This window comes from Lepidochelys olivacea (assembly GCF_965140295.1).
Source record: "Lepidochelys olivacea isolate rLepOli2 genome assembly, chromosome: 11".
NCBI lineage: Eukaryota > Metazoa > Chordata > Testudines > Cheloniidae > Lepidochelys > Lepidochelys olivacea.
In genome coordinates, this window is record NC_140421.1 from 40,751,166 (window position 1) to 40,768,071 (window position 16,906).

The 16,906-nt window shown below is 37.2% G+C and overlaps 2 protein-coding genes across 10 annotated transcripts in view; one reads left to right on the forward strand and one right to left on the reverse strand.

Annotated features, from left to right (window-relative positions):
• The window catches only part of LOC311528615 (uncharacterized protein), a 121,738-nt gene that overhangs the window by 68,092 nt on the left and 36,740 nt on the right, over positions 1-16,906 (reverse strand). The window contains exon 1 of one of the 6 annotated variants that reach the window (XM_084643849.1): positions 9,744-9,824. The exons of the other annotated variants lie outside the window; for them this stretch is intronic. The gene's annotated coding sequence lies outside the window, so the exon portion shown is untranslated. Of the gene's footprint in view, positions 1-9,743; positions 9,825-16,906 lie in introns of those variants that run through there. 6 annotated transcript variants of the gene reach the window in all.
• METAP1D (methionyl aminopeptidase type 1D, mitochondrial) overlaps positions 1-16,906 on the forward strand; it is a 73,563-nt gene that overhangs the window by 32,265 nt on the left and 24,392 nt on the right. For 3 of the 4 annotated variants that reach the window (XM_084643841.1, XM_084643842.1, XM_084643840.1), the window contains exon 2: positions 15,031-15,200. The exons of the other annotated variant lie outside the window; for it this stretch is intronic. In XM_084643841.1, coding sequence (XP_084499967.1) covers positions 15,031-15,200 — 170 coding nt within the window. The remainder of the gene's footprint in view (positions 1-15,030; positions 15,201-16,906) is intronic. 4 annotated transcript variants of the gene reach the window in all.

Here is a 16,906-nt window from a genome sequence, read left to right on the forward strand (position 1 = left end):
GTTCTTTCAGTTTTTTTAAATGTTGTAAATTCTTCATTCACTGAATGGCTGAAACTAGTGTTTCGTACCTTATCCTCCTGTTCCCATCTATTTCCACCTTGTTTTGTACTTATGCACTTCCCCTAGCACTTAGTGGAAAGTCTTCCCTTTGCACAGGCATACTACATTATTTATAAATTACAATTTTCCTTGCAATTTGCCATATATCAAAATTGGCCTTAGATTATGGTTACATAGTTTGAGAATAGAGCCTGTGGTCTTCATGCGCTCGGGAACAATTGCTAATAAATGGCCTGATCCTGCTCCCATTTACTTCAATGGGAGTTTTTCTGCAATCTGTATTCGCGTAAAACATCCTTTGTGCCAAATTCACTTCTGACACAAATGGGCACAACTCCTTTGAACTCAGCAGAGTTGAATGCACTTATGCCAAGAGTGAATTTGTCCCATTAACTTCAATGGCAGTTTTTCCTGAGCAAGAACAGCAGAGTCAGACTTCTGTCTGATTTCTACAGTCCTGGTCTCACACAGCACATCTGTACTGTTGTTAAACCAACTAGTGGTAAGTATCAGTGGTAAAACAGATTTTCTAGTTTAGTTTTCAAAGCATTTTTCTTCTAGCTGTCTAAATGATTAATGTGAATAGGAAAATACTGTTGACCCATTTAAATCATGTCAGACAACATCCATTGCTCATCTGCATAATGAAATACACACCGAACATTACATCTTAAGTATAGGACCCAGTGAACTACAAAATAATATTTTACTCATTTAGATTATGAAGTATAATATAGGACATTAGTACTAATCACAGTATTAAATATTAAGCCATGCAAATTGTAATTGTCAGTGAGAAAGAACTATAAATTGAAAAGGCTATTAGCATTTCAGCTATAACAGTTAATTTGTGTAGTCTTTTTTTTTTTTTTTTTGCAAGTGTGCAGTTTAAAAAAGTCTATATGTCAAAACACAATTTTGTAATAAAGCACTAAAATCAGAGTATTTGTTTTGTATCGTTTTATTATTTACTTTCAAACATTAAAGAAGGAAGTTAGAAATATTAATGTGCAGGACTAAAATATATTGAAGTGCTTTATAGCACAATGATACTAAATTGTTTTTTTATTTGAGTAAAATCAAATTTAAATGGCAAATTATTAGTAATTGAGTTGGAAAGTCATTTTGAGCACTAGTTAGGAAACAAAGGTGAGTTGAGGCTTTTGAAAAAATATTAATTTAATTAGATAGAGACATCATTTCCAGCATTTTAAAATGAATATAAATTTTAAAATATTTAATTTAGGCTGTCAAAAGGTTTCTGTGGTTATCCACCTTTTCAACAGTTTTGTGAGATGTGCAAATAGGTCTATGAGTCACTTATAATTATTTGTTTTTTGTTTGTTATATTAGTAATTCTGTGTTCAGTTTGAATCTAATACAGTTCACACTGCATGCTTTGGTTTATGTATATTTTAGTGCGTCTGATTGACAGTGATTGAGCATTTCTTATTGAGTGCTTGGGTTTTTTTTGTCATAAATGATGTATGTTGGTTGTGCTGAAAATGTAAACAACTTCTTCCTGTATCACTGTTTGATAAACAGGCACTTTTATGCTAAGGAGATCTTTGTATATTTTAAGCAAGAAGGTAGGGTGTTCTATTTAAAAACAACAACAACAAACAAAATATTTATTACACTCTTCTAAACAGGATCTGTAATCCTATAATTCAGATTCGCTCAGTGAATCAAATGTCACATTTATGAATAAACGCTGTAGTTACGCAGTGATATAATAGTGCATTTTAATGAATAGTTGGTAGAAAAATAAATACTGTGATAAAGCTACCAAGTTTTAGCTACAGTGAGCTCTTGATTGGGACATCTTTGTTACACAGTGTATCTTCCTATAACAAAATAAGAGCTTGCCTCCCAACCCTCACCAACATAACTTTGTAATCCTGCAAAATATTACATTTGCTCATATATTTGGAAGAATAGGTTATAGAGTGTAATGGCCCAACCTTGCAATATTTACTCAGGCAGAACTCTCATTGACTTTAGTGGAAGCTTTGCCTGAGTAAGGAGTGCAGAATCAGACTCCTAGTTTATAAGCTGGTGACATTAATAATAGTTTTGGTAGTGAAATGACAAATATCCTAAAGTCTGTTCTCCATCATAGATGTGCTGAGGGATGGATGCATGTAACTTACATTTGTAAAGTCTCTCAATGGGGGACTAACCCCTATAATATATAAATTGTGTTTTTAGATGCTTGCAGCCGCTGCTTATAAAACAAGATAATACAGATAATTAACAAAACTTGACATAGAGCTGGAAACACCTGTGGTTATATGTCATTATTTCCAAACAAGAGTAAAATTATAAGTATTTTATTGAAAGATTTCTATCTGAAGAAATTGCTAACATAATTTATACTTATCTTCATTGTTGAGATAACACTGGCTTGTGATTCAAGAATCCTTTTGTTTTAACTCCTCAGAGATTCAACTGCAGAAATGTGGAGCTACATTAGTATGATGACACATTACTCTAGTGGGTGGTATCTTTTATTTGGGGAAAAGATTACCAACTACAAACTCTCACTACTTCAGCTTAGAGGGACTACATAGAGAATATTCAGATAATTATCATGATAGTCCACAAAATTTCTATGCAAACTTATGCTCTTATTTTATCAATCTTTGTCATGGTTTTGCACAATGAAAGAAATGATGTGTAAAGCATTTTTGTGAGGATACGGATATAGGTTTGTGAAGTTCAATGGGAAACAAGGAGTTTATAGCAAGATTTATTTTTTTTAGCACCATAACATTTAATAGTATATCAGAATAGTGATACAGTATACTGGACATAAATGTGTTATTTGAAAAACAGTTGTGTTCCATATACTATCTGAAATTATTTTATAACAGTAGAATTCAATAGATGTTACAGCTGTGGCTGTGTGCTTTTTAACAATGAGATTCTATACTGTGTATGTGTTGAGGGTGTGTGTGATTTTTTGAATCATTTATTATTTTAATCAGAACTGGGCTTGGGTATTTTGTTTTATTTAAAGTTAAATACTTAAGCCAAACAATGATCAGTTCCTTGAGAAAAGCAAAGTAGTTAATATATCAGCTATTCTTTCAAGCTGGACTAAACTTTATGTTTATAAAATTCTTAGAAACCATTCTTAAGATGTATTTCAATGTGCAAGCCTGAGCAAATATGTTTCTGGTTCTAATTTGTGCATTTTAAGATGAATTCATTTATTTTCTTCATCTTAACAGGAATGTAGTAAGTTAATGGGAATGGTTCATTTGTTAGTTAGAAAAGTTGAAATTTGCCAGATGTGTTGTGCTGATTCGGGGCTTATATTTCCTTGGAATTAACTGTGTGTGAAACTCTTAATATTGCCTTGTCCAGGCTTTGGGATCTGACTTGTTTCATTTTGCTGCTGTTACTGCTGTAAACAACATTCGCCTTTTGTTTTCTGTTTATGTTGTTATGTTGGAGACAGAAAAATTTGGATGTAAGATTACTTCTGTTGTTTTCTTAGAACCTCACTAGAATGTACAATCTTAATAAACCCAGTTATCCCAACAGGGAAGATAAAGTATTTCTTTGTCAAAGAAGCTGCCTGTCTGTGTGTTGCAGAAATGTTAAGAATCCTGCTTTTAATAATAGAAACATATGGAATCTAGTCACACTTTAATGGACAATGAAGTTCCTTTGGGGTATGAATGAATGAATGAGCCCGGGTTGTAATACTCAGACATAGTTATACTCAATTATTGGTTTTGTGTTTCCTAAACCCTAGTATGTAGTGGCAATATGCTCTGACAATACCAGAATTTTCTTAGTGAAGCAGTAAATTTAACTTATCTTACTGGCTTTTTGATGTGACTTTTTTTGGTACAGCTGCTCAGGGAATCATCACCAGTTGAAGATCTGGGGATTTTTGTTGTAAGGCTATTGGTTTGTAACATGTAAAATTAGAAGTTTTTCTCTTTCTCTTTACTTGTTACACACTATTAATTGCTATTGATAAAGTGTGGCACAGAGCCAACTTCCTGAAAGAGCAATGGGGAAGGGTCATGGCTTGTCATGACCTGGGTGCTAGTACTTGAATGTTGTTATTATTGGGCTGGAGTACCCTCGGGCCGTCATCCTTCCTGTACATGGAAGAGGTTCTGATTCTTCATAGTTTCCCAGTTTACCTACTTCTAAGATATCTATTCTATTGGCTTTAGGTTTGGGCTCAGTGAAGAATTACAAGAACTGTATTATCTTAGAAAAGATAGTATTGAATTATCTTAATGTGAATATGGAAGATATATAAAGAAATAATAAGCAGTGTCAATATTTGTGAAAATGCGAAGTGAATTTTAATATAATACTTTACAAATTCAAATATTGTCAAAGAAGGTCTACTCCTGCTCCCAATGAAGTCACTGGCAAAACTTCGAATTTGTGGGGAGTAGTATTGGGCCCTGAAGACAATATCCAACTTGCCTCATGCCTTTGAGGAATCCCAGTGATGCCAGGTTTGGGGCTTCATCCTGCACCATTGGAGTCAGTGAGAGTTTTGCTATTGATTTTGATAGAAACAGGACAACTTCATTGGGTCTGAGTAAGTCGGACAGGAAGACTTCTAGTTACAGTATTTAATAACCAACTTCTGTCATAAATTTCTATTTCATTTCAATAATTGAATAAAAATAAATTCTGTTTTAGCATTATGTACTTAAGGACCTTGGCCTTAGGTCAATATTTTGCCAATATTTTGCACAGTCAGAACCACATAATTGTAGAGATTTATACTAATATATTGTTAATTGTAACCAAAGGCATATCTATGCTGATGAATGTTATGTTTCTCCCAGGCATGTTGTTTAAAACACAGACATGCTTATCATGCATTTTTATTTTTTCCTTGTCAACACCTTATTGTCAGCTCTGGCTAAATCTTGTGTAGAACTGCTGCTAGATTAACATTTTCAGTAGTCTTTTTATGCTTTGCTTTTTCCTGATATTGTCAATTAGAGGAAAATACTTCTCACAAGCTTGTTTTATGGATTTGGTCTTCTTCCTGTAATGACACACAGGCCTGTAACCCAGGAAACAGTGGTGTATGGTGTCCATATCCATGATTTCTTGATGTGGGGGAAAAGTGTGGAAAGCATCTGGAGAAAAGGAGACTCCCTTTACCAGCTAGTTTCCTGTAAGCCAAATTGGGAGACCTTGTCTGTGCAAATAGATTTCAAAATAGAGCCTGCCCTTTGACTGTCTCCATAATTATACGGCTCTCTCTGTATTTTATTTGGCTGCCAGAGCAGTTAACCCCTGGCAGTAAGGGACTGATGGTGGCGTTACCAGCACGGGTATGGAGACGCGACCATGTGAATACACTGTTGTTTACAGAAGCCTGTAGTTAAGACCTCATTACAATATATTTTTACTGAATTTAAAAATTATTACGTTAGATTATGTTGATTAAGACATGTTACATCTCTCATGTACAGATAATGCAGAGATATTTGTTAAATAAAAAAGTCCTTCATTGCTTTGATGTAATCAACATCTGTCAACAGAATGAATTTGCTTTTGTTTAGTTTCAAGGGCTCTTGTTCTTCTACTTTGCCCAATCAGTTTCAACTTCTGCCTGAGGCATTCTTCTGTGTTGTTCTTTTCTTCAGCAAATGCACAGGTTATTGCTTGTGAAATGTGAGTTGCTCTTCTGTTGTACAGGTTACATAGAGTTGGAAAGAACCTTTAATCTTTCGCATTTTATTTTTGAAGCACATGTGCACCTCTGTAACACAGGCATTACAAAATCAGTGTTGTGTGAATAAATTTTTATTACAATAACCTGTGCCACGAAAGATCTGCCAAAAAAAGTTGGAACGTAACTCCAGTATTTTAGATAGGGTCATTGAAAATTTGTATCTAAACATTTTGTAATTAACAATAAAAAATTGTGTACTCTTACTCTAGTTACGCTGGTTGAAGTCCAGGTGCTGTTAGCTATGGTGCTTATTAAATCAGCCACTTCAAACATCATTCCTTTCTTTTAAAAATCAAAACTGGCAGAAGCAGCATAATTATGTATCAAGGTTAAAATTATCTGATAGAGCAAATAAAAAATTTTAAATGCTCATTTTTTACTTACATTTTTTACACGTGTATATTTCATGTAAATCACCAAACTCCATTTTGAATTCAGATGAACTAATGCCCAATATTTGAAAATAGGATAGCAAAACACTGGTTTTGATGTTGGTACTTGCTAATTATTTTGAGTTATGCAAGGCTCACTTCACCAAGAATTAATTGCCTATATTTGTTAAATCAGTTGGATGTTAATTCTGATACCCCATAAATATTTTTGCTGGTACGCTTCTGTAGTCTACTGATCATTGTAATAGTTGAAAAGATTCTAAAATATGTATTTCAGAGTAGCGGCCGTGTTAGTCTGTATCTGCAAAAAGAAAAGGAGGACTTGTGGCACCTTAGAGACTAACCAATTTATTTGAGCATAAGCTTTCGTGAGCTACAGCTCACTTCATCGGATGCTGTAGCTCATGAAAGCTTATGCTTAAATAAATTTGTTAGTCTCAAAGGTGCCACAAGTACTCCTAAAATATATATGTTTTATAGTGTCTATCTTTTTAAAGGTACGTTTTAGTTATTGTACAGTAGAATCAGACTGAAGCTTATGCTGTAGTAATTTTTCTGCTTCTTAATTGGTACATTTGAAATCTTGACTAAACGAGTATTAAAGAACTTAATGACGTGAGAGTATTGGTACTCAAATCTGTTGAATAATGTAGACTTATGGTTTTGATGTTGGTAGGCCACAGTCATTGAAACATACAGCATTTATTCTTTCTACTATTAAATAAGAAACATTTTAAAAGCAGTCATTTAACAGTTCATTCCTGACCTCTCCCTTAAAAATACTTGTTGACCAGAAGAAAAATTACATTTAAATTACTAAAATCAACTTAATTAAGGGTCATTAATAGAGGTACATATAAAAAAAACTTCACTACTCAGTGGGTGAGATGGGAGAATTTCATTATATGGTATAGCATGCATGAACAGATAACAATTAAAATAGACCTGGAGTAAAAGGCTAATAAATATGGGGCACATTGTGCTGCAAAATTAGTCACTTAAAATGCTTCCCTCCCATCATCATTCTTGATTTCTGTATTCAACCTTTCTGGCTGAATCAGTTAAAAGAAAATCAAATGTAATTTCCATAAAAGATAATTTCATATGGTAAATTGCAATAACTCACATATTTGTGCATATTTATATTATTAATACAAATTAAAGCATGGAAGATATGCTGGGGGATCCAGCAGCTTCCAAAGACATACATACAAGCTGCACAGTGTGATTCACCATGGAGTAAAAGAAGCAGTTGTCTATAATTTTCTGTGCTCAGCACAAACTGTTGATGTGATTTTTTTTTTTTTTGTAACACTGGTAATAAGTCTCCTTATTGCAGCTGATAGTAAATATTCTGTTATTCATGGCAAATAACACAGATTTAGTGTTAGGGGGGAAAAAGAAACCCTGTAAATAGTTAACATTACACCCTTGCTATGATGATCTGTGTGTTACAAGGCTACTGCTTTCTCACTCTGATATCTCCCAGATGTTTATAATTCCCACAGGAAACATCATAAACTCTACATTTATAAAATTATATCTTATAAGAATTAATATACACACTTATGGCCCAAAACAGCTTAACAAGGAAAATGCACTGCGAACTGTAGAATAATAGAAGTAAACAGGACTCTGACACACAGCAGCCTCCATGTGTGTCAGCGGCTCTGGGAGTCTGCGGACAAGAGTTATGGAACACAGCCAGTTGTTCTTGTGTCTAGTGATTGATGATGTTGGTGTATCAAATTAGCTGTGAATAGGGAAGCTTAAAAATTAAGAGTAGTTGTAGAGACATTAAAAATGCATTCTTTGTAAAGGAAGCATGGTGACAGTAACTAGATATTTTCTCCCCTAAACAAACACTGTGCATTATTTTTGTAATGCCATTCTATTTTTTTTAAAGAAATCTTAGAAGAAAATATTTTAATATTATATTTATTCCTTTAAATAAAGGTTTCGTTATCCTATTTTTGTATTTCTTACCAATTTATTTTAGGGCTCTTGTGATGATCTAATGGCATTCATTTGGTTTATGCATTTCACCAGTGCAAGTAAAACAAATTTCTGGTTTGTAATGAATAGTTAGTGGAATAACAACACAGTACAGTACCTTATTATCCTGTTACCTTGTAACAACACCTATAGTATGGCTTTTATGGGACAGAGGTAAAATTTTCACTCTAAATAAAGAGGTATCCCTTTGATTTTGGGGTAGCTGATAGGAGTGCACCAGTAAATATAAATTGATTTGATGTATACTGGACCCTCACTAGAATGTGCGTCTATATAACACAAATTCAGATATAATGCGGTCGCAGCCATGGATCCCAAATGTAATTACAGTACAATTTTTTTGAGTGTAGACGTGATAAATCAACCGCTGAGCACTCTCCTGTTGACTCTAGTATGCTACCAGAACGAGGAGCGCAAGTGCAGTTGCCGGGAGAGCGTCAGCTATTCACGTAGCTGAAGTTGCGTATCTTAGATTGACCCCGCGTGGTAGTGTAGACAAGCCTTATGACGATTGCTGTAGGCCTATAACGCCATGCAAATGTAATGTAATAAAAATTTACAGGTACAGTACTGTATTTATCTTTAGAAAGATGTCAAAAATGTTGGGGAAAAGGAAGGCTTACTCGGTGCAGGAGAAATTGGACACTATCGAACGACTTAGAAATGGCGAAACCCAGGTAAAGATTAGCCGTGGTATTGGCATTAACAAGTCCACCTTTCGTGGATGGCTAAAGGATGCTGACAAGCTCAGAACTTACATTTATAACCTGGATGAAGAGCATGGTCTTCAAAGAAAATGAGCCTGTTTAGCGAATGATGCCGATCTTGGTTCTGCGGTGGACACGTGGTTCGTGCAAGAACAGCAGAAAGGCATTCCGATCTCTGGTCCGCTTATAGCCATGGAAGCGGAAAAATTCAACCGGGAACTTCATGGTGAATTCAGCAATTTTAAGGTGAGTTCGGATTGGCTGTGGTGATTTCAGAAAAGACATGGAATCTCTCAGATTGCAGTTTCGGGAGAAAAACGCTCTGCTGACGACGATGATGCACAATCGTACCCTGAGAAGTTGAGGGAAATTTTATGGGCAGAGGGTTACTCGGAGGAACAGGTTTACAATGCAGACGAAACAGGAATTTATTATAAAGTGTTGCCCGATAAAACCCTGGCTGTCAGAACAGGTGAACGTAAGAAAGAAGGATATAAACGGACAAAAGATTGCCTTACTTTATTGTTTTGTGTGAATGCAACAGGCAAGCATAAAGTAAAACCATTGTGCATTGGAACGTCTCGCATGCCTCAGTGCTTTCATCACGTAAATGTGAATTTCCTGCCATTTTCATACAAGAACTCCAAAAATTCCTGGATGACAAGAGAAATTTTTGAACAATGGTTCTTCACCGAATTTTCCCTTCTGTGTGAAAGCATTTGCGGGCAAAAAGCTTAGATGAAAAGGCCGTTCTTTTGCTAGACAACTGTCCAGCGCATCCTCTGGCCAAAAAACTCAGAACCCGTGAAGGTAAAATACGGGTTGAATACTTACCTAAAAACATGACTTCCAAAATTCAGCCGCTTGATCAAGGTGTTATCGCCATTTTTAAGCAGCACTATCGAAGGAACTTGGTACGACAAATGATAGAAAGCGAGTTGCCTGTCACTGTTTTTCTGAAGAAGTTGACTATAAAAGACTTCTTTTACATTGGCGGCAATTCCTGGAATTTAGTACGCGCTGAAATGGTAAACCACTGTTGGATGGTGGGACCAAGAGAGTTGTTTGGCCACCCGCTCCTGGAAGAAAATTAAGAAAGCAAATCACAGTCTGACGAGGAATTTGACTTCAAGGGATTTACGGAGGAGGAAGTTGGAAGAACAGACATGGAGTGGATGCAGGAGCTGTGCCAGCAACTGTCCGGGCTCGGGGTAACTGTTCTGCCATAAAATAACAAGTCCTGGATAAGAGGTGACGATGAAGCAGAAGAATTTTGTCCCGTTGCTGAAAGTCTAACGGATGACCAAATTCTTCAGGCAGTACGACCAAACAACATTCCAGAAGATGAAGAACTGGCCTTCACTGTGGAAGAAGAAGAGGAAGATGAAGTGGACATAGTTCCAACGTCAGCTGCGACCGTAGCTGGCTTAGAGACTGCTTTAAGATGGTTTGAGATGCAAGACGTTGAGCCTATAAAAATTATGCAGCTACGTAGTATTTTGCAGTTTGCTAAGCGGAAGCAGCACAGCAGCAAGAAGCAAAAGCAACTCACCGACTTTTTTAAGAAAAACTAGACTAGTTTATTATAATGTCTACTTTAAATCTCTAGTAAAGCAACACTTTTTTTTCTTGTTTGTTTCCTTCAAGTAGGAGTTTATTTTCTGGATGTGACATTTACTGTATACAGTAATTTCATTTTATCGTGGTCCCTGCTATAACGCGGTACTTGGCATGGATCCCAAATCCCGCGTTCTAGCGAGGGTCCGGTGTATTTCAGAGCATGCATTTGTAACGTTTAGAGTTCTATTGTCAAATAATTAACAAGTGCACTTGCATCTTTTTTCCCCAATTAAACTTCTATGTGGCAGGACACGTGCATTGGCAGCATGCCATTCATGAAGGAGAGCATCTGAAATGCACATTCACATCCTGATATCTGAGTGGACTCTAGCTGACCACATCAATGAGGGTGGATTTTAAATGGATTGGAAAATTATTACGTTTGTATAAAACTGCACAGAAAGGGCCTCTATTTGTACTAAGAGCAAGATACCTTCATTACACTCTGTAGAAGAACTGTCTTATTGTGGTCTGATCACACTGATCACACACAGTAGACTCATTGCTGCTACTTCTGATAACCTAAATGTTGCTGCTTCTGCAGACTCTGCACTTAGTGCCACTGAAAACTGATGCAAGTTGGGCCACTGAGTTGTGTGTTTGGCTCTTTGGGGATGAATGCTGTGTGTCAGCTGGTAGGCTGGGTTAAATGGTCCAGCAAGTAAGAAAGAAAAACCAGCATGTTTTTCTCTCTTAGGTACCATTCTTGGAATCCAAGGTACACAGCTCAAAAAAAAAAAAAAAAAAAAAAAAGGATTTTACATAAACAAAAAAGCAAACAGAATGAACCCAGCTGGGGATACAACCCAGCCATCTAAAAACTGTGAAGCTCTGCCTCCTCAGAGGCCCCTCTATGCTCTTTAACTATTGCGGAACAACTTTCACAGAATTCCCTGGCTTTCGTCTGAGAGCCTGATTTGAACTTTCAGCCCCCATCGCTACTTCTTTACTTTACCCTGTACCCCTGTGGGAGATCTAAACAGTAATGTGTGGGGCCTCTGCACCGCTTCAGGGTGCTATAAAGATATGAACAATATTCATTAACCTTGTCACTTGTCAAAATATGAAAATATCATTAAAAGTCCTTCTGTGGCGGAGCTTATTCAATAATTCCATTTGTTCTATACTTTTGGGCTCCTGAAAGAGTGTCCTACTACTCCTGTACTTTACATAGACCATGGAACACTGTAAAAAGGCTGTCATAAATATAAAGGGAAAGCTAACCACCTTTAAATCCCTCCTGGCCAGAGGAGAAAACCCTTTCACCTGTAAGGGGTTAAGAAGCTAAAGATAACCTCGCTGGCACCTGACCAAAATGACCAATGAGGAGACTTATCTTTGAAAACTCGTGGCGAATGGGGGAAGTCCTGGATGACTGGAAAAAGGCTAACGTAGTGCCAATCTTTAAAAAAGGGAAGAAGGAAGATCCTGGGAACTACAGGCCAGTCAGCCTCACCTCAGTCCCTGGAAAAATCATGGAGCAGGTCCTCAAAGAATCAATCCTGAAGCACTTGCATGAGAGGAAAGTGATCAGGAACAGCCAGCATGGATTCACCAAGGGAAGGTCATGCCTGACTAATCTAATCGCCTTTTTTGATGAGATTACTGGTTCTGTGGATGAAGGGAAAGCAGTGGATGTATTGTTTCTTGACTTTAGCAAAGCTTTTGACACGGTCTCCCACAGTATTCTTGTCAGCAAGTTAAGGAAGTATGGGCTGGATGAATGCACTATAAGGTGGGTAGAAAGCTGGCTAGATTGTCGGGCTCAACGGGTAGTGATCAATGGCTCCATGTCTAGTTGGCAGCCGGTGTCAAGTGGAGTGCCCCAGGGGTCGGTCCTGGGGCCGGTTTTGTTCAATATCTTCATAAATGATCTGGAGGATGGTGTAGATTGCACTCTCAGCAAATTTGCGGATGGTACTAAACTGGGAGGAGTGGTAGATACGCTGGAGGGGAGGGATAGGATACAGAAGGACCTAGACAAATTGGAGGATTGGGCCAAAAGAAATCTGATGAGGTTCAATAAGGATAAGTGCAGGGTCCTGCACTTAGGACGGAAGAATCCAATGCACCGCTACAGACTAGGGACCGAATGGCTAGACAGCAGTTCTGCGGAAAAGGACCTAGGGGTGACAGTGGATGAGAAGCTGGATATGAGTCAGCAGTGTGCCCTTGTTGCCAAGAAGGCCAATGGCATTTTGGGATGTATAAGTATGGGCATAGCGAGCAGATCGAGGGACGTGATCGTTCCCCTCTATTCGACATTGGTGAGGCCTCATCTGGAGTACTGTGTCCAGTTTTGGGCCCCACACTACAAGAAGGATGTGGATAAATTGGAGAGAGTCCAGCGAAGGGCAACAAAAATTATTAGGGGTCTAGAACACATGACTTATGAGGAGAGGCTGAGGGAGCTGGGATTGTTTAGTCTGCAGAAGAGAAGAATGAGGGGGGATTTGATAGCTGCTTTCAACTACCTGAAAGGGGGTTCCAAAGAGGATGGCTCTAGACTGTTCTCAATGGTAGCAGATGACAGAACGAGGAGTAATGGTCTCAAGTTGCAGTGGGGGAGGTTTAGATTGGATATTAGGAAAAACTTTTTCACTATGAGGTTGGTGAAACACTGGAATGCGTTACCTAGGGAGGTGGTAGAATCTCCTTCCTTAGAGGTTTTTAAGGTCAGGCTTGACAAAGCCTTGGCTGGGATGATTTAACTGGGAATTGGTCCTGCTTTGAGCAGGGGGTTGGACTAGATGACCTTCTGGGGTCCCTTCCAACCCTGATATTCTATGATTCTATGAGACAAGATACTTTCAAAGCTGGAGTGTGTGGGGGGGAAACAAAGGGTTCTCTCTGTCTGTATGTTACTTTTGCTGGGACCAGAGCAGGAATGCAGGTCAGAACTCCTGTGAAGGGCTAATAAGCAATCTAGTTAGATTCTGTTTTGTTTAAATGGCTGATAAAATAAGTTGTGCTGAATGGAATGTGTATCCCTGTTTTTGTGTCTTTTTGTAACTTAAGGTTTTGCCTAAAGGGATTCTCTATGTTTTGAATCTGATTACCCTGTAAGGTATTTACCATCCTGATTTTATAGAGGTGATTCTTTTTCTTCAATTAAAATTCTTCTTTTAAGAACCTGATTGCTTTTTCATTGTTCTTAAGATCCAAGGGTTTGGGTCTGTGTTCATCGATGCAAATTGGTGAGGATTTTTATCAAGCCTTCCCCAGGAAAGGGGGTGCAGGGTTTGGGAGGATTGTGGGGCGGGGGGGAAGCCGTTTCCAAGCAGGCTCTTTCCCTGTTATGTATTTGTTAGACGCTTGGTGGTGGCAGCAATAAAGTCCAGGGGCAAAAGGTAAAATAGTTTGTACCTTGAAGTTTTAACCTAAGCTGGTAAAAATAAGCTTAGGGGGTTTTTCATGCAGGTCCCCACATCTGTACCCTGGAGTTCAGAGTGGGGAAGGAACCTTGACAAAGGCTATCTAAGAAGCCAAACATAAATGTAGAGTGAAACTTCCATGCATTGGTCACAATAAGCATATTTGGAGGGGAGGTAGAACATGCATCCCTGATATGGAAGAAACGGGTATTTTCTAAGAAATATAAAGAATTTTAATTGGGACATTTAAAACTAGATTACACAATACAATAGGAAATGTGCAGTAGGGGGAAATGGTGCATTGACGACGAGTTAAACTAGATGATTCAAGAGATTTTCCATCACTAATTTTTCTGAATCTAACTGGAATAGTTAGCTCAGGTTTAAAAAACAAAACAAAAAACACTGCCCCTTTATTGAGGAGTCATTGTCTGTGTTGGTTCTCTGCCACATCAATGTTGCTAGTGTATTCGTGTATATATGACACCTTTCAAGATCAATTAATTTATTATGTGAAATTTACTCCATAATGCTTCCAAACATTCTTGTATGAGTTATTGAAAGTTTAATGGCAAAGTACACTGAACCAGCCTGTTGGTTACTCTGATACAGACACAATCCAAACCAAAACACAAATGGAAAAATTGTATGTACTATCATCTCTACATCCTTTTCTCTCCCTTGACTTCTAGATACTGTCCCTTGTTTTACTGTTGCCCCAAGGGTTGGCCTGTCCAGACTAGTAATTCAAGTCATTGAGAACAGGGCCCTATTATAAGGTCAATTCTACTCTTGATGCTCTGGGGATTTACACAACTTTCTCATACATCGCACCAAAATAGATCCAGTATTTTGCTAGATAAGGCTTTGATATGTGGTTTTGTTCTCAGTGCTTCTAAATGTTAACACACTTTTTTCATTATGTAGATTTATATAAAACTACAGATAAGTAATAAATATGTTAGCAAAATCATAATTAAATTAGTGAACTGGAACTTGCTGTTGTATACAATCTGATTATCTTTTTTATCTAGGGTTTTTTCTTTGGCATAGTCACCACTTAGTAATTTGGTAGTAATAAAACGACTTCTTGAACCATTTTAAAAAAAAAACATTTCTATTCACAGGGTGTGTGACTCACTGCCGTGGAGTTTTCTCTTCACCGGTCAATCATATCTGCTTACACAAGCAGTCATGCAGTCAACAAAGAAGATATTTCTTTTTCCAGAGACAAAGAAATACTGCTTATAGTATAGTTCGGCCAGCTATAGTTTCTCTAGCTCACCCAGTTCCTAAGGTACTGTAATTTCTATTATCTGATCCTTTTTCCAGTCAGTATAAAGATTGACTGCACGAGTGATGAAGTACATTCATCCTCTGACAGCTGGGAGTTTGAATCATGGTCTTGTTACTTGATTTGGGATTTGAAATAGGAACAGTGGTGTGAGAAGTTTTCAGCTCCCTGCCATGCTAAACAGAGTGGTGTAAATACGCCATTAGGGAGTTTAAAACTGGCAGTTCTTCATATATTATGTTTGTTACTGTAACTGATCACCTTATAACATTTAACACTTTTAGATCCAAACCCCTTTGGCTACAGGCAGTGGTGGCATTAGGCATACGCAGCAATTGTGTAGCGTGCCAGGCAGCTTAGAGGTCCCTGATTTAGTTTTACCCCCAAAATACCATGCCTCTAATTTCATATGGAGTTTTTAACCAGTGTATTAGTATGTGTTGTGTTGGTGTATTTTTTGGTTTGCGAAAATAATGCAATTAGTATTTTTAGGGAGTGGGTGAAGGAGATAAGGGAGGTGGAAAAATATTCCTGCTTAGGGTCCACAGTGGTCTAGCAGCACCTCTGATAGAAGCAGATAGTTCCAGCTGAAGTCAACATGAGATGCACATGCTCATCTGAGGGCAAAATATTGCCCTTTCAATGTAAATTTCTAACACATTAAGTCTCAAACATTTACATCCTCCTGCAGTTTTGGTGATTCGGTGATTTCAGGCTTAGATGAAAGCATACATCAAAATGTCAGCCAGCTGCCCTGCTATGTAACTTATGAACTAACCTTTTCTGTCATTGACTAAATGTTGTTTTTTTGGAAAATACATTTTTTGTCTGCTTTTGAATCCATTATGACTTTATTTAGAGCTGTTCTAACAGGTGTGCTATTGCCCTTTCCCTGTTTCTGCTTTAATTGTAGTATGTACTCTGGCTGTTTCATACCCTTTATTTAATGAAAATAATTTTGGATAATATTTTTATAGTGATGTTTATAAGTAGTTTTTTATTTCTTTTATAAGAAAGTAGATTTCTAGCACAAAATATAAAATATTTACATTTTCCTAAGGTGATAGTAAAAATTGAGGATGCTTACTATAGAGTTCTTAAGCCTAAAACATTATAGAAGCTTTGGATACACAATGAATATAGGATCAAGACCCTGTATATTTTCAAAGATTAGAAAAATTGTTGTAGCACTTGTAGATATTTCTTTCAGGATGAATACAAAAAATAAACTGTCATGCTGAAAACTAATCTTCACAGGTTGCAATGCTCATCTTTAATAATCTGTTCATTTTTCATCTGCCTACAGAATTACAATTTAACTAGGATATAAGAATAATTTAGGAAATATCTAAATAATGAGGGAAACTTATTACAGGAATATATATTATTGGGGGGAAAGAGCATTTTTTTCTGCAGAATATCGCAGAAATAATATTTATATTAAAAATGGCATATGAATTTTACAGATTTTTGTAGGAAAGGAGAAATGGTGAGAAAAGGTAGACATAAATGTCTGCAGCTATACCATCTTGAGCTGCTATCTCATCATATCTCACAAGCTAAACAGTGTCAGGTCTAGGCAGTTATTGGATGAGTGTTCTCCAAGGGAAAACTCAGAGTGCTGCAGGGCATGGAGCTGGTAATTCAGGAGGTGGGATTTTTCCCTCCGATTTAGAAATAAATTAATGTCCTAGTATGGTGTGAACAGG